General features: G+C 42.5%; 1 protein-coding gene across 1 annotated transcript in view; it reads left to right on the top strand.

The window, feature by feature from the left end:
• Nucleotides 1–17,708, top strand: part of NLRP4 (NLR family pyrin domain containing 4) — a 29,592-nt gene extending 11,884 nt beyond the window's left edge. The window contains exons 5-9 of the mRNA XM_006166823.1: nucleotides 4,981–5,148; nucleotides 7,232–7,402; nucleotides 11,830–12,000; nucleotides 12,874–13,044; nucleotides 17,618–17,708. Of these exons, the coding sequence (XP_006166885.1) occupies nucleotides 4,981–5,148; nucleotides 7,232–7,402; nucleotides 11,830–12,000; nucleotides 12,874–13,044; nucleotides 17,618–17,708 (772 nt within the window). The remainder of the gene's footprint in view (nucleotides 1–4,980; nucleotides 5,149–7,231; nucleotides 7,403–11,829; nucleotides 12,001–12,873; nucleotides 13,045–17,617) is intronic.
• Nucleotides 17,709–18,673: the final 965 nt, after the last annotated feature.

Here is an 18,673-nt window from a genome sequence, read left to right as displayed (position 1 = left end):
CACACCTAACCTCCTAGGAATCTGAGAATAGGACATGGAGGTTAAAGTGTCTTGATCAGTATAACAGCTTTGGAAAACTGCCTCTGTTCAGCTTTCGTAGATTCTGGCATACTCTAGAATCCATGAATCCCACTCTCGGCATATATTCAGTGTTACATGACTCCCTTTGCTGAAAGACAGGTACTAAAACAATAGAAGGTATTCCTAACACCTGCAAGATGGAAATATCCACTAGTGAGCAAGTAGGAAACCTGTGCTTATTTTCTTATGCTCCACGAGAATGAATGATCTACAACTGTACGCAAAAATCTGGATGAATCTTAAACGTGGTGTGAAGTTGGGGTACCTCTCTAGAAATCAACCAAACTCAAGAATGTATTAGTTGGCTTGACTTATATGAAGTTCAAACTCAAGAGTTTATCATATGACTTGTTTACGTAAAGTTCAGATGGACAAAACCACGTAGTTAAAGATTAGGCTAGTGACTGCTTTCGTTAGGATAGTGACAGAATAAGGCTCAGGAGCTGACGGATCTGCCCTGCTTCTTCACCTGGATGCTAATAACACACGCATTAACTGCACGGCAGTTCACTGGCCAGCACTTACAGTTAGGGCGTTTTCTGTAAGTATGTTACTTAAAGCGCTTTTTTTTTCAATCATATACAAATTTCTTCCAGTATTTTTTCTCTATTTACTTTCTTTGATATCCAGACATTCAAATACTTTATAAAACTCTTTGCCTTCTCTCTGGTCTCCCATGAAGACCTATGCCCATTTTTCAGTAATACTTTTACCAAGATATAATCCATATACCACAAAACTTATGATTTTAAAGTATACCATTTATAGTCTTAGTATATATTGACAAGGATATGTAACTACCATGACTATATAACTTTAGAAAGTTTTTATTACCTTGGAAAGAAACTCTGTACCCATTAGCACTCACTCCCCATTCCTTTGTCTTTCTAGCCTCTGGAAACCACTAATGTACACTGAGCCTAGGTGGATTTTCCTATTCTGGACATCTCATATAAATTAAAGCAAACGATATGTAGCCTTTTGTGAGTAGCTTACTTTACACTCAACAACAACAACAAAAATTAAGGTTTTTGCCATAGGGCATATGTGCTCATCAGAGAGACAGATAGTGGGAGGGAAGAGAAATCACCTCCTAGGGGGTGGGGTGGCCATGCTTCAATCTCTTTTCCTGTATTCTCCTCCTGGTATTTTAGGCGGTCAGGCACACACACACACACACACACACACACACAGGCACACACACAATGTGATTTTTTTCAAGCCACCGGGTTCAGGATTCAAATCATGGTCAGCCGTGTGGAAGTCCAGCACCTTCACCACCATGGCACCTGCTGGTCCCAAAACGTTTTTGAGGTTCATCTCAATTGTACCATATATCAGTTCTTCTTCCCTTTTCCTGACTAAACAATATTCCACTGTATGGATATATCACATTTTGTTGACCTATTCATCCATTGATGAACATATTACATGTTTCCACCTTTTGGCCATACTTACAATGCTGTGTAAACATTCATGCTTAAACATCTTTAAATCTTTGGGGGTTATGCTTAGGAATGGAATTGGCAGGCCATATACTAATTCTGTGTTTAACCTTTGGAGAAATCGCTAACTATCCATAGTGGCCGAACTGTTTCATATTCCCACCACCAGTAGCTTTTGATTCCTCTACATGCCTCCAGTCCTTCTTCATTTTTTATTATAGCTATCCTGGTGGATATGGAATGGTCTCTCCTTGTGGTTCTGACTTGCTTTTTCTGAAAGGACAATGATGTTGAGCATCTTTTCAGGTGTACTTTGGCATCTTTCATGTGCACATTTGCATGTATTCTTCAGTAGCTTTTGATTCCTCTACACGCCTCCAGTCCTTCTTCATTTTTTATTATAGCTATCCTGGTGGATATGGAATGGTCTCTCCTTGTGGTTCTGACTTGCTTTTTCTGAAAGGACAATGATGTTGAGCATCTTTTCAGGTGTACTTTGGCATCTTTCATGTGCACATTTGCATGTATTCTTTGGGAAATGTTTGTTCAAATCCTTTGCACATTTCTAATTAGGTTGTTTATTACTTTGTGAATAAGCTATAAGAGTTCCATACATATGTTCTAGATAGAAGCTATGCAGTATACAATGCGTGATCTGGACATATTTACCCCCATCTGTGAGCTGTCTTTTCACTTTCTTACTGGTGTCCTTTGAAGCTCCTAAGTTTTTATTCTTTTGAGATGCAGTTTGTTATTTTCTTTCATCTTGTGCTTTTGATAAAATATCTAAGAAATCATGCCCCAACTGAAAGTCATTAAATTTTCTTCTAAGATCTTCATTTGTTTTCTTCTACAATTTTTGTTTTAGCTCTTATATTTAGATCTATGAGCCATTTGGAGTTAAGTTTTTGTGTATGGTGTGAAATATGCCAAATCCTATTTTTCACTGCTTGAATATATGGAGGGGAGGGCAGTGTCTTAAAAAGTTCATGAAAGGGGCCAGCAAGTGTCATAGCGTTTAAGCATGTAGCCAGCCACAGTTTAAGTCCTGAACCCAACATCGTGAAACCAATGCTGGGCACATGTGCGTGCATGTCCAAAGTTCCAACAAGAGAATGGAGGAGAAGGGATTTCAGTGTGACCCACCCCTGGGTGATTTCTCACATTCTGTCTCTCTGTGGCCATCCCCCCTGGGGGGGGGATGGTTTCTTGCATTTTGTCTCCCCAGCGAGCACACATGCCCTACAGAAAAAAAAAAACTTTAAAAAACGCATGAAAAAATGTGAATTATAAAAAAACTGCATGAATTTCATTTTCCTCAGCAAAATAGACCTGTGCTTTATTTATTCATTTACAATTGCCTGAGGGTATTTGTACTCACCAGAGAGACAGAGAGAGATGTCAGGGGAAGAACACATACACCAAATGGGTATGTTCGCACTACAGTCCCTGCTCCAACCTGTCAAGGTTCTGGGCATGCACACACCGATCTAGAATGCTATTCAAATCACGGTCAGCTATACGTGAGATCTGTCTCCCTTAACCACAGACCATGCGGCCAGCCCTTGTATTTTTAAAGTCAATTTTCATTTATTTCATGAGAAACACAGAGAGAGAAACAGAGACAAAGAGACAGGCATCCTCAACAGGGTCTTCACACCATGATCCACCCCTCAGTCTCAGTCAGCATGAACACACATTGCCCAGGAAGGACCAGTTCCCACCGCACACACTCGGATCCCAAACTTACTTTAATTCAATCTTCTACTATTTTTTTGAAGTACCCTTGTCATGCCTCAAAGCTAGAAACGACTTTTAAAACATGGGTTGCTGGGAACCAGCAGTTAGTGCAATGGCTATGTCACTGGACTCCCATGTAGTCGACTGCGGTTCGCGTCCCAGACCCGGTGGCTTAAAACTCACGCTGGGCACGTGCGCGTGCGTGCCCAAGATCCCGAGAGGAGAATGTAGGAGGAGGGATTGCGTCGTGGCCATCCCCCCGGGGGGTGATTTCTTGCTTTTTGTCTCTCTGTCTCTCTCTGTCTGTCTGGTGAGCGCACGCGCCCTATAGTGAAAAACCTCTCAAAAAGAAAAACAACTTGGGTTGCCACAGGATTATCCTGGAGAGGTGTTAGGAGCCATTGAGTGGATGATTTGCCAATTACACCTTAATTTATTAACAACTATCATAATTGTTTACATCCTTATTATTTTTGTATCTAGGCTTCATTTATTTATTTATTTATTTTGGAGAGGTTTTTGCTATAGGGTGCGTGCACTCGCCAGAGAGACAGAGAGAGACAGAGAGACAGAAAGCGAGAAATCACCCCCCAGGGGGGATGGCCACGCCACAATCCCTTCTCCTCCACTCTCCTCTCGGGATCTTGGGCACGCACACACACACACCCGGCGTGAGCTTAAACCACTAGGTCCGGACTTGAACCACGGTCGACTACGTGGGAGTCCAGCGACATAGCCATTACGCTAACTGCTGGTCCCTCATTTATTGTTTTTGTGGCAGCCAGAGTTGAGAGTGGTCAAGGTCATAGAAAACCACACTTACTGGCAGCACAAGTCAACTCGAACAAGTCCCCAAATGATGAGCCCGTTCAAGGTGTCTTCTAAGGAGTGTTCTTTGAGGTGGTGTCACTTGAGTAAAGACTGAGTGATGAGAATCTGCACTAACAGAGGCCAGGAAGAGCACTCCACTCAGGATGACCAAGTGCAACCTTAAGTGGGGTAAAGGAGCTGGCTGAGTTTGGGGAATAGCAAACATAAATACTTCAAAGAAAGGCCAACCCTATAGTGTAGTGGTTAAGCCCTGTGTGCAGGAAGTCAGATCCCACATAACTGACTGCAGTTCAAATCCTGGTCCCAGGAGCTTGAAAAACACACCAGGTGCATGGGCATGCATGCCCCAAATCCCAACAGGGTGTGGCAATGAAGGAAAAAGGATTTCAGTGTGACCACACCCCATGGGAGTCTCTCTCTCCCTCCCTCTCCCTCCCTCTCCCTCCCTCTCTCCCCCCTCCGTCCTTTTCTCTCTCCCTCCCTCCCTCCCTCTCTCTCTCTCTTTCTCTCTCTCTCTCATGTACCCTCTGTCAATTAAAAAGGATTCCTCAAAGAATAAAAGCCTGACGTGGTCAAACAACTAAGTTAGATGGTATAGGAGGAACGCAGGGATGTGGGTATAGGTGGGGACCCGTGATCATGCTCTGTACTGGGCTTTTCCCTCAGCGTAGCGGAAGTCACTGGGGGCGGAGGGGCTAAGCCAAGTGTGGATGTAACAGTCTATGCGTGTCTTGGTCTCTCATGGTCTAGAGAATGGGTCAATGGGGATCAAGAATGGTATCAGCCAGATTCTCCAGGAGAGCAAACGTGTACCCCTGACTTACAGGGTCAGCAAAGGGAGAGAGTCAGAGAGACCAGCCACCTGTGATTTCCCTCCCTGCAGGCTGGCAAACTGTGGCCTCACATCTGACGACTGCCAAGTCTTCTCCTCGGTCCTAAACAGCAGCAAGAAACTGAAGCATCTTAATGTATCATACAACTACTTGCATGAAGGGGTGTGCCAGTTGTGCAAGAGTTTGTGCCACCCAGACTGTGCCCTGGAGGTCCTCATGTAAGTGGGCGGGGGTCCTCTGTGGCGTCCTAGGGCAGCAGTTCAAACTTCAGCCTCTATCCGTTGATAGAAGCAACAAAGCAGAGGTTTCAAAGCATAAGCTTAAGAATCAAAAAGACTGGGGACCCAGCCACAGTGGCATGGAGGCAGCACCACCATCCGGGAGGCTGGAAGGCGCGTGGAGGCCTGGGTTTTGTTCCTGAACCAACCTGAACATGCTGGGTGAGGTTGTGCATGCCAGTAATCTGAGAAACGGGTGGGTCAGGAGGTTCATGATACGGTGAGGCTCTGTCAAAAATACCTCTCTCTGACTCCCCTCCCCTCCTTCTGCCTTCTCCTTCTCATCCTCTTCTTTCTTTTCTTTCTCTCTTCCCCCCTCCCTCCCTCCTTCTCTTCTTCTATCCCTTTCATAAAGGGGAAAGAAAGATTTGAGTTCCACCTCTAGGTTTACCACTTACCCGTTGTCTTCTTAATTTAACTGTGTCCCAGAGCAGAGCTAAAGAACCGACTGGAAAGGAGAAAGTGAAGCTATCTTTATTCTCTATCTTATTCTATCTTTATATCTCTATCTTTTCGAGCAAATTATTTAATCTCCCTCAGTTTATATTTGTTCCTCTGTAGATAAAAGGATGGGGAAAATCCTGTCGTAGAGGTCTTAGGAATAAGAAGTGAGGCTATCTATATGGAACACATACTAAGTTTCAAAAGATGGTAAACTAGATTAAGATTGGCATAATGGTTATATCGTTGGACTGCCACACAGTCAACTGTGGTTTGAGTCTCAGACCCAGTGGCTTAAAATTCATGCTGGGCTTGTATGTATGAGTACTCAAAATCCCAAGAGGTCACTGGAGAAGGGATTGCAGCGTGGCCATCCCTCCACAGGGTGAGTTCTTGCTTTCTGTTTCTCTTGTCTCTCTCTGTCTCTCTGGTGAGAGACATGCGCTATAGCAAAAATCTCTCAAATTAAAAAAAAAATCTAAAACACACATTATAATTTCTGTACCAATAACTTTTTTCACTTCTAGTATATATAAGGGACTTCCATCTGCTACTTATGAGCTTCTTGACCTAATTTAATTCTGACTGAGCCTTTCTTGAGTAATAAGACGAGTGAATAATTTAACCTAAAAGAAAAATTTTAGGGCATTAAAAAACTCAGAGAAGGGAAACAGATGAGCTGGTGCCTGTAGCAGAGCAGGGTCAATTGATGACCTGTTAAAGTCGTTGTGCTGATATTCCCAGTTTACGCTGGTACTTACATAAAAGGGGAAAGGGCAAGCAAATACACATGCATTTGTGTATATGTTTTTATACAGAAAAAATCTTTGGAAGAGACATAGAATTATAATATAGGTTACCTATGGGAATTAGAACTAGGAGAATGGGAGGGAGATTTTCTACTTATTTGCTGTGGGGCTTTTAAAATTTTCAAACTATAGGGAAGTAAAGGTATTCTGACAATGTATCAAGAAAATTAGGGGATTTGTAATTTAGGCCAAAATGCAGAAACATGGGACTGGATATGACCTACCAGTTAAAACAACTAAAGATAACAAAATAATTAAAACAATAGCTTAAGATCCTAGACATCAGACAATGAAGGACAGTGATTCCTGAAAGATAAGGGACAAAGCAGTGACCCCATAATGATCGCGATTTATGATCTGCAGAGCGTCATAAGGACATGGTACAGGAGGGAGGAAGCCCGGAAGCTGTCAGGTGTCCCGAGTTGTAGAGATGCTGACTGAAAATGCAGAGAGATTATGGGAGGTCCCAGGACCTAAGGAGGAGGGTACTAGCAGGTATAGAATTTGAACTAAAATTTGAGTATTTTTAGGGTATGAGCAGTGCCATGTTGTACCATCTTCTTCTTCTATATAATTTTGTCAGTTTTATTTTTCTAACCCCTCTATAACATGAGAAGAAATAAAGGAATATGTTTTCAGATAAGTCGGAAGTTTGTGTCACACCTGAAGATGTTGTATGTAAAATTATGGAATCGTTGCCTTTCGCGTATGGTTAAGCAAAGCCGTCTGAGCTACTATTCCTCCCTTTGCTCTCACTCTCACTGTCCCCACAGTTTGGCTTACTGCTACCTGACCGAGCACTGCTGGGAATGCCTCTCTGAAGTCTTTCTGCATAATAAGAGCCTGGTTCATCTAGACCTCAGTGCAAATATCCTGAAAGATGAGGGGCTGAAAATTCTCTGTGAAGCCTTGAAACACCCAGACTGCTGCCTACAGTCACTGTGGTAGGTTTTCTTTGAGACTTATTTTGAAGACCGAGCCTTCTTTTCTAGGGCTTGCATTGCTGAGAAGGTACCTGGAGTTGATGAAACCCATAGCGTCTGTGCTCGAGAATGTGAAAACTGAAGAATACAAGACTCAGATTCTTTTTTCTTTTTTTTTGGAGAGGTTTTTGCTATAGGACGTATGCGCTAGCCAGATAGACAGAGAGAGACAGAGAGACAGAAAGCGAGAAATCACTCCCCAGGGGGGAAGGTCACGCTGCAATCCCTTCTCCTCCATTCTCCCCTCAGGATCTTGGGCATGCACGCACACGCGCCCGGCGTGAGTTTAAGTCACCGGGTCCAGGACTCAAACTGCAGTCGACTACATGGGAGTCCAGCGACATAGCCATTACGCTAACTGCTGGTCCCTATAGTTTTCTTTTTTTGTTATGTACTTGTCTAGTTTTGGTATCAAAATGTTGGAAGCTTCATATACTGAGTTGAGATGAGTGTCTTCCTTTTGGATCTCTTGAAATAATTTGAAGAGTGTTGGGGTTACCTCTTTAAAAGTTCTGTAGAATTCAGAAGTGAAGCTCATTAGGACCTGGGCTTTTCTTTGCTGGGAGATTATTATTGATTCAATCTCATTGCTTAATATGAATCTGTCCCGGCTTTCTATTTCTTCCTGGTTCAATGAAGGTAAATTGTATGTGTCCAGAAACTTGTTCATCTCATCTAGGGCTTTCATTCATATACATATCATTGCTCATAGTGTTCACTCATGATTATTTGTATTTCTGTGTGTGTGTTGTAATATTATCTGCTTAGTTACTGCTCTCATTTATCTGCTACCTTTCTCTGTTTTTCTTGATTTGTCTAGCTAATGTCATGTCAATTTTGTTTATCCTCTCAAGAAAACAGCTTTCTGTCTCATTGATTTTTTTGCATAATTCTTTTATTATTTAATTTCTAATATTTATTATGTCTTTTCTTTAGGTATGTTGGGATTTTTTTTTTTTTGCCTTTGCTTTCTTGGTTTCTTGATATGTATTATTAGGGTTTGGTTTTGTTTTGTTTTGTTTTTGCCACCTTTCTAGTTTTTGTTTCTTATGAGCACTTGCTGTGTCCTATGACTGTTCTTGCTGTATCCCAAAGATTATTGAGAGTTGTGTGTTTATTACTGTTAGTTTCAATAAATCTTTTTATTTTAGACTTCAATTCTTCGTTAGTTTTAAGCCGTTCAGGCATCAATTGTTTAATTTCCATGATCTTGTGTATTTCCAAATGCTCTGTTGTTCATTTCAAATTTAATTCCGTTGTGGTCAGAGAAGATGGTGATATAGTTTCTATACTTTTAAATTTGTAGAAGCATATTTTGTGCCTTATTGCATGGTCAACCTTCAAATAATTTCAATGAAGAGATGAGAAAACTGTGTACTTTTTAGTTATTGGATAAAATGTTCTATAAGTGTCTGTCAGGTCTATTTGGTTTATGACATCAACAAGTTCCTTTGACTCCTTGTTTGTTTTTGTCCAGATTACCTGACAGTGGAGTGTTGAAATCCCTAACAATTAGTGTTACAGTATATTCCTACCTTTAGATTAACAGTTTTTCTTCTGCATATTTGGGTGTCCCAGTGTTGGGTGCTTAAATATTTATAATTGCTATGTATTCTTGGTGAATTAATACTTTTAGCACTATATGGTGCTCTTGTCAGTTTTTGCCATTTTTAACCTGAAGTCTATTTTGTATGATATCAGTATTAAAATTGAAACTCCAGCCCTTTTTTAAATTTTTTTTTTTTTTGGTTTCCGTTTGCATGAAATGTCTTTTTTCAGCCTTCACTTCACTTTCAGTCTATGCACTTCTTTATCAATGAGGTATGTTTATTATAAGCAACACACAGAGGGTTTCCTATTTTTAATCCACTTAGCTAATCTGTGTCTTTTTGTTGTTGTTGTTCATCTTTTTAAAAGGTTCTTGTGATAGGGTATGTGCACTTGCCAGAAAGGGACAGTGATAGGTAAAGTAAAAAATCACCCTCCAGGGTAGATGACCATCCCTTCTCCTCAGTTCTCCTCCTGGGATTTTGGGCACACATGCACATGCACCCAGTGTGATTTTTTAAGCCACTAGGTCCAGGACTTGAACCACAGTCAGCTATGTGGAAGTCCAGTACCTTAACCATCATGCCATCTTCTGACCCCTAATCTGTGTCTTTAATTGGGAAATTTAATACATTAACATTCAATGTTAATATCAATCCATGTGGATTTATACCTGTCTTTTTTGTTTTTAGTTGTTTTGTGTTCTCTTATTTCTATTTGTCTTCTGTTTTTTTTCCTGATGTAATATTTCCTGAAGAGCGAGTCTAGTGTTGGTAAATTTTTGCAGCTTTTTATCTTGAAACAACTTTATTTCTCCTTCCCATTTGAAGGATAATCTTGCCAGCTATAATATTTTTGAATGAAATTTTTTTCTTTCAAACTTTTTCATATTTCTTTCCTTGCCTGCATTGTTTCAGTTGGAAGGTCTGATGTTAGTCTAATGAAATAACCTTTGTAAGTAACTTGTCATTTTTCTATTGCCATTTTTAGAATATTGTCCTCATCTTGACTTTTACCAGTTTGCCTTGGAGAGACTCTTCTTCTGTTCAATTTATTTGTTGTTCTTTATATTTTATGTATTTAACTATTTATATCTCTTTAGATTTGAGAAGTTTTCAGATATTTCATGAAAGCAATTTTCTATGCCTTTACACATCTCTTCACTTTCTGGAATACCCATTACGTAGCTATTTGGATGCTTAATGCCATCCAGGATTTCCTGTATGTTTTCTTCATTTTATATTGTTATTTTTTCATTCATTTTGGTGACTTAGACTAGATTGGAGGTTTTGTTTTCAAGGTCAGAGATTCTTCTACATGGTCTACTCTGCTGTTAATACTGAAGATCAGTGTGATTCTTTTTTAGAATGTCTATCTCTTTATGAAATTCTTCCTTCAACTTGTAGAATGATTTTCTCATCTCCTGGAATTGGATGTCCATTTTCTCTTGCATCTCATTGAGTTTTGTTATGATGAATATTCTGAATTCTTTTGCTGACATATCTGTGATTTCTTGTGTTTTATCTATGGTTGGTGAGGAGTTATTGTGTTCCTTTGGGGGAGAGATATTTCCTTGTTTTCTCATATTTTTTTGTGACTCTACACTTATTTTTAAGCATGTGGGAAGTACTTATTTCTTCCTTATTTTTTGGAGTAGGTTTTTAGAGCTGTATACTTGTGTGTTTCCCTATGTTATGTGTTAGCACTGTGCCAGTTTCCCTATTCTTCTGCAGGTGGAAGTGCTGGAATCCCTGGGGGGAGTGTTGGAGTTCAAATTCTCAGTTTCTCTCCCTTTTCTCCTCCAGTATGGGTGCTGAAAGAAATTCCCCCATAGCCTTACTGGCTTCAGACAGTTGGCTCCTCTCTACTTTTGAAAGAAGAAGCCATGCAGACCAGAGGTTTCTGCCAATTTCCTTTTCCTCCACAATGGTCCCACATGACCTCTCTCTGTGGCTGCTGCTTGCAGGCAGTGGCCACATCCAGATATCTGCAGGCTGCATGCTGGCAACAGTCAGCCCTTCCTGTGGTTGACCTTTCCCTCAGTCAGTGGCCATGTTCCCCTGACTTACCCCAACCACTTTGGTCTCCATATGGTCAGGAGCTAAGTGCAGGAGGTAGAGTACAAAGCAGTAGCATGCAGCATAAGAGCAGGGGGTATATACTACTACATGGGGCAGGCAGAAGCCTCCTCCTTCCTCCCTCCATCAAGGTGTTTTTTTTTTTTTTCTGTTTTAAATTTTTTTTGCTAGCAAGCATGTGTGCTCACTAGAGAGAAAGGTGTGGGGGTGGGGTGGGGGGGAGAGTGCCAAACCACCATGCGGGACATGGTCACATTGCAATTCCTTCTCTCTCATCTCTCCTTTATTTAAGAATCTTAGACATGTGTGCTTATGTGCCCAGCATGTTTCTCAAGCTGCTAGGTCCAGGCTTGAACTGTATAGTCAGCCATATGGGATCCAGCTGCCTTAACCACCACTCCATGAGCTAGCCCAATTCATACTAATTTTTAAATTATCTTTCTCCCAAACAGAAGTTTAATTTTTATGAGATGAACATAGTTAATTCCCATATACAATCCACAAATCAAGGAAACCACAACGGAAACTAGGACATGTAGGAATGGAGAATAATGCACTTTACGACCAACTCAGGAGATGCATCTGAAGCACGCGTAATACCAGAAGAGACGCTGAAGAACAAGGAGCATAGGAGTCTGTGGGGCTTGGTTTGGTTTGGTTTTTGTTTTTTAAATGTCACACCCAGAGAAATAAGGAAGAAAACAAAGATAAGGACAGAATTTAATGAACCAGAAAAGACTTGTTATGGCTATTCTTTTACAGTTTGGTGAAATGTTTCATCACTACTGAAGGCTGTCAAGACCTCACCTTAGTTCTCACCAGCAATCAAAACCTGAGAAGTCTGCAAATTGGGTACAATGATGTAGAAGATGTTGGTGTGAAGCTCTTGTGTGAAGCTCTGATACATCCCAACTGCTGCTTAGAGAACCTGGGGTAGGCATTGTCAAAGTCATGGCTGTGTCTTTGTGGTTGGCAAAAGATAAAGGATTGAAGGGCAGAATGAAAAAAAGAAAGAAAGAAACTTTAGCAGGGTAACATGACAGTTAGCTGTTCTTACATAATAAACCACTCTAAAACTTGGAGGCAACTATGATTCATGTCCCCCCAAATTTTCACTAGTTGAGATTTGATTGAGAAGGTATTGGAAATAAAAGTAATACATTCATGGGGTCAAAGATGGCGCCTTTAGTAGCTAAGTGAGTAGGGTGGGGCCTGTTTCCTTGACTTGGAGAGTGCCATCTCCTCCCTGTGTTCACACAGATTTCCCTCTGTCCATATCTGTCCAAACTGTCCAATCCCATATGCTTAGGGCCTACCCTATCATCCTCATTATTACTTAATAGCCCCTGCAGAGACCCTACCTCCAAACATAGTCACGTTTTTAGTACTAGGGGGCTAGGAATTTTAGGGGGATACAACTGACCCAGCAGTGGTCTCTCAGGGATCCAGGAGACCAAGAAACATTCAGGGCATCCTAGGTGCAGGGCCAGGATCCAGTCGCTTTTTTCACTGGATTGCATTATTTGCAAGACCAGCCAAGATTCAAGGACTAGGGGAAATAGACTGTACCTCTCAGTGGGATCAGGAGCAAAGTGACATTGCCATGGTGCACACACATAGAGAAAAATGGATACTTGTGGCCACTTTTGCCAGCCACGGAGAAGTAATCTGTTGTTACACACCGGGCTGTACGAGACTGCTCAGAAGCTGTTGGGTTAACCTTGCTGTCTGGTTCACACCCTGTGTCTATCAGCTTCTCCACCCTGAGGGTGGGGCTCCTTCTCACTGGGTGTCTGTTGGTTGCAGGCTGGAAGCATGTGGGTTAACCAGTGCCTGCTGTGAGGCTCTCTCCTCTGCCCTTACCAGCTGCAAGACTCTGCGGAGACTGAACCTGGTTCAGAATGCCTTGGACCATAGTGGGGTAGCTGTGCTCTGCGAGGCCTTGAGACACCCAGAGTGTGCCCTGGAGGTGCTTGGGTAAGCTGCCATCCATGCTTGGTGGGGAGATTCCTCAGAGCTAAGAAGGGATCTGAAATGTGCAACTATTACAATCTAATCTCATTGCATTTGAAATGCAAACTGTGTCCCTGCCTCAGAGTTGTAACGGGAGTGACAGACACTTGAGTGTAGGTCCTTACGACACCAGCACCCATGACTGGAGAATGCTCAGTAAATGTGGCACATGGTACTATAATCATACAATTATCACGATAATACCTAGTAGGTATACTTGATATATAACTCTTATTCATAAATATATTTTTAAAATATATTTATGTGCGAGAGACAGACAGAGGGAGAGGGAGGAGAAAGCAACCCCCTTCTAAGTGAACATGCCACAATCCCTCTTCCTCCATTTCTCCATGCTCTCGGGATTTGACACATGCACACACGCAAAATAACCAGAGAAGACAAATGCCTCGGCCAGGGGTAAGTGGCGACACGTGGCAAAGCTGGAATTCGGACAGACTCAAGGTCCAGGACGTAATGAGCAGTCCAGGGCTTTCTGCTGCACTGCGCATTGATTCTGGCATTGCACATGCTAAATTTTTAGCAGAAGTTAAAATTATTTTTTTAAATGCGTTAAGATTTTGTTATTAATATAAGCATTTGATGCCAAAGAAATGAAGGCAGTTTTACAAACTTAGAATTGTTTTAAGCACAGTAATTTCCACTTCATTGTACGGTTTCCTGTCAAGCTTGGTAAGACACCTGTCTCTACAATTCCTCCAACACAGCTCCTTTGGGGTTACTTCAGCCACCCCTAACATGTGACTTTATCGGAGACTTTGAAACTAAATAAATAACTTTTAGATGAATAATAGTCATCATTGGGGGCCAGCAAATGGCCTAATGGCTACGTCGCTGGACTCCCACGTAGTCACCGCAGCTCAAGTCCTGGACCCGGTGGCTTAAACTCACGCTGGGCGCGTGTGCGTGCCTGCCCAAGATCCCGAGAGGAGAATGGAGGAGGAGAGATTGCAGCGTGACCATACCCCCTGGGGGTGATTTCTCGCTCTCTATCTCTCTGTCTCTCTCTCTCTGTCTGGTGAGTGCACGCGTCCTATAGCAAAAACCTCTCCAAAAGAGAAAAATAGTCACCATATAAAGATTAGGGGTATTAATCTCCAACAAGGCATGTTGTTGAAATGTTTCTTTGATGTAACAGCTATAAATCAGGCCTTCAAAACACAAGGGCAGGGAATCAGCGTCTAGCGTAATGGCTATGTCGCTGGACTCCCACGTAGTCGACTGACCAGAGGAGAAGGGATTGCGGCGTGGCCATCCCCCCAGGGGGGTGATTTCTCGCTTTCTGTCTCTATGTCTCTCTCTGTCTGTCTGGCGAGCCCACACGCCCTATAGCAAAACCTCTAAAAAAAAACCAAAAAGACAATAACTCCATCCACTAAGGAGCACTCACTTCTCTTTCCTTTTGTGAAGATACAGGTTAATTTCCTTGAGTTTATCCCTCTAAATCTCCATCTAGCAATGCTGAGTGCCTAGCATTTTCTCATTTTAACTTCTGCTAAAAAAGGAGCCTGCTGAGGGCCGGGACTGATGCACAATGACGTGAAAAGACGTGGACTGGTTGGGAACCAGCAGTTAGCGTAATGGCTATATCGCTGGACTCCCACGTAGTCGACCACGGTTCGTGTCCCGGACCCGGTGGCTTAAAACTCACGCCGGGCGCGTGTGCGTGCGTGCCCAAGATCCCAAGAGGAGCATGGAGGAGAAGGGATTGCGGCGTGACCATCCCCCGTGGGGGGTGATTTCTCGCTTTCTGTCTCTATGTCTCTCTCTGTCTGTCTGGCGAGCGCACGCGCCCTACAGTGAAAATCTCTTCAAAAAAAAAAAAAAAAGACGTGGACTGGCCAATATGCCCGAGCCACAGAGGCCTGCCTGGAATCCAGCCTCGCCGTGTTGAGCTCTCTGACCCTGGCCCAGGCTCTTGTCTTCTCTGGTTATCGGTCTTCTATCTACGAGATAGTGATAATTTATTTTGTGATATTGTGATAATTATTTGACATGATATTTATGAAAATATACATAAAATAATATGAAAAGTGTGATGGAACCAAATAAGTGAGTTTTCAGCTCTTCCCACCCACCCAGCCAAGGATAGTCTCATAAAGATACTTATTAAAATAAATGATTGCACCAGAGTTCACCGTGACAGAAAGAGGATGCTACTTGGGACAGTTGCAAACAGACACCAAACAGAAATGAGAGACATTTGTACCCACAGAAGAACCAAGACAAAACGATGATTTTTTTTTTTTTTTTTGCTATAGGGCACGTGCGCTCACCAGAAAGAGAGACAGAGAGACAGAAAGCAGGAAATCACCCCCCAGGGGGGATGGCCACGCCGCAATCCCTTCTCCTCCATTCTCCTCTCGGGATCTTGGGCACGCATGCACACGCGCCCAGCGTGAGTTTAAGCCACTGGGTCCGGGACTTGAACCGCGATCGACTACATGGGAGTCCAGCGACATAGCCATTACGCTAACTGCTGGTCCCCAGAATGATTCTTAATCCTCCTGTCTGGTTCAAAGCAACCATGTAATGCCATATACAAGGGGTCTTCAAGAAGTTCATGGAAAGTACATGTCATAAAACATCCATGCATGGATTCTGGAGTCTTTTTGATACCAGAGTAAGTTTTTAATTCCATTTTTTCATAAACTTTTTGATGCTCCCCCTCCATCTAAGTGTGGGTGCTCCAGAAGCAAATTGTGGGGCTCTACATCCTGACTGTCATACTTCCAGTTTCTGTGATGTTAGACCATTCCTTAACATAGATTAGCCTAAGTATCTTCGTAATAAACCAAGACCATAATGGTATCCCATAAGGTCATTATGAAAATTAATGAGAGACACACGTAAAAGCCTAGGCAGAAGGCTATCGCCCAATGCTTGGATAATGGAAACTGCTATTTTATCTTCTTAAAAAATAAAAATAGCTTTGGACTCTCTCCCTCGTTTCTACTGACTTCTTGTCGCAAACTTTATCATGTGAAATCAGTGTGTTCGATCACTGATCTTGGACGCTTGTCCTCCCCATCGATGTGTTAGAGCCAGCTCTTACAGGTTGCTGAGAGCCTTCCCTGCACAGATCTTTATAACTCTGTTCAGTGACTAGCAAGTTGGCAACTTGAAATCAACTATGGCCAGATTGAGAATTTACACCACAAAAATGGGCAAAGCTACAAATCAGGGATTTTTTTTTTTTTTTGAGAGGTTTTTTTTGGGTTTGTTTTTTTATTTTTGTTTGTTGCTATAGGGCATATGCACTCACCAGGAAGACAGAGACAGAGAGACAGAAAGTGAGAAATCACCAATCAGCCTCCCCAGGGGGGATGGCCACACCGCAATCCCTTCTCCTCCATTCTCCTCTTGGGATCTTGGGCACGCACATACATGTGTCCGGCGTGAGTTTAAGTCACTGGGTCCGGGACTCGAACCACGGTTGGCTATGTGAGAGTCCAGTGACATAACCATTAAGCCAACTGCTGGTCCCCAAATCACGGATTTTTTAAAAATATTTTTAAAAAGTTCTTCCAGGCCAGCAGGTGGCATGGTGGTTAAGGCACTAGACTCACGCATGACTAACTATGGTTCAAGTCCCAGATCTGGCAGCTTGATTTCTCACTTCCTCTCTCTCTCATGTGTGTGCCTTGTAGCAAACTGGACATAACCATTAAGCCAACTGCTGGTCCCCAAATCACGGATTTTTTAAAAATATTTTTAAAAAGTTCTTCCAGGCCAGCAGGTGGCATGGTGGTTAAGGCACTAGACTCACGCATGACTAACTATGGTTCAAGTCCCAGATCTGGCAGCTTGATTTCTCACTTCCTCTCTCTCTCATGTGTGTGCCTTGTAGCAAACTGGAAAACAATAATAATGATAAATAAAATGAAATAATTATTTGAAAAAATAAAAAAAAAAAACAGTTAAGTTTTTCACAAGAAAAAAAAAAAAAAAAAAAAAAAAAAAAACCAGAGAGGGAGATAGACATAGAGACAGGACCACAAAAAGGGTTTTTACGCCATGGTCCACCCCCAGTCTCAGCTGGCCCAGATCACAGGCAGGGGCACACACCTGGAAAGTCCAGGGATGTAAACACAGGACCTCCCTTGCAGGTGCTGCTGCATTACTGCTGCCACCACTACCTGACCCAAGGGTTTTTTCCTTTTCTTTGTTATGCACTGTATTTATTCATGTTTTATTATTTTAGTTTTTATGTCCTTTTATTTCCATTTCTTTTATACATTCAATCTCGTGTTACGGAGGGTACAAAGTGACGTTCCAGCGCGTGTGCACGTCTCACCAGCCCAGTGACGTGCTGTACGTCACCTTCAGTAGGTAACCCCGAGAGCCAGTATGGGGCATTCACCAGCACACCCTGCATATGGCGGCTACCCTTTCCCCTCACCGGCAACACCAGGGGCTCCTGAGATTGTCCTGGAAAGAAGGTTTGGAGAAAAACGGGATACAGAAAAGAAAAAGAAAAAGATACGAATTAAATAGAGACTCTTTTCTTTTTTACCAGCCTGAAGAAAGCTGAATTTGATGAGGAAACACAGACACTTCTGATGGCTGAGGAAGAGAGAAATCCCGACTTGAGGATCATAAACAGCTGATGCGGCAGACACATGGCCACCATGGGAATCTGATTACAAGCAGTCTGGCCTCATTCAGGCTCAAGGGCACCCACAGAGTTGGGGCCCGCCCTTGTACTTATTCTGTATCCAAGATTACAAATCGCTGATACTTCAATGAGCTGTGATTTTTTTCCTGGTACCACATTTATGTATGTTTCATATAATGGATGTGGCTTTTAATTTTTCTATGGCCTTTGACTAGGCACTGAAAGACCATCATGGTAAAATTTCTATTCGATTGCCCAATGACATTTTAAACAATAAAGTTTTATATTCTCAAAATGCTTTGGAAAAAAATATTTTCCGTTTTTGATTGTGAGCTCGTGCATGTGCACTGGGGGGCAGTGGTGGGGGTACTGTTGGCAGTCTCCTCATGCTGCAGTCCCTTCCCACAACCTTCCAGCTCTTTAGGATCTTGGGTGCATGTCTTCCCAGCACGCTCAGGTCGCCTGGAGACCCTACCCTGCCGTCAGCCAAGTAGCGTCCAGCACGGCAGCTCTGTTCACTACAACTGCACCAAGAAAGCGGGGTCCACCATGCGAATCCTGAAACAGGGCTCACTACTGCTGAGTGAGGGTGAGTGGGCAGGCTGGTGAAACTGTAGTCCTCACTTCTTGTGGACTTGGAAAGATGCCGGCTCTAGAAAGACTGGTCAGGCTTTGTTAGTCTTACTGGGATCCAACTTGGGATTTGTTTTCATTAATTCTCCCCGTCATAAATACGTTATATCTGTTCAGCCAAAGATATTCGTGTGCACTCTTATCGTCGACAGAATATTTTCCATTATTTGTGTCCCTAAAATGTTTTGCTTCTTTCTTTTTCCCATTGATTCCCTGCCTTCTCTCCCTTCCCCATTTCCCATCCTCCTCCCATACTGTCTAGTATCACCACATGGATTTTTTTTTTTTTTTTTTTTTTTTTTTTGGGGGGGGGGGTCCCCGCCC

This window comes from Tupaia chinensis, unplaced genomic scaffold (assembly GCF_000334495.1).
Source record: "Tupaia chinensis unplaced genomic scaffold, TupChi_1.0 Scaffold144336_2, whole genome shotgun sequence".
NCBI classification, from domain to species: Eukaryota; Metazoa; Chordata; class Mammalia; order Scandentia; family Tupaiidae; genus Tupaia; species Tupaia belangeri.
Note: the sequence above shows the minus strand (reverse complement) of the source record. Positions and strands in the feature narration are given on the sequence as shown.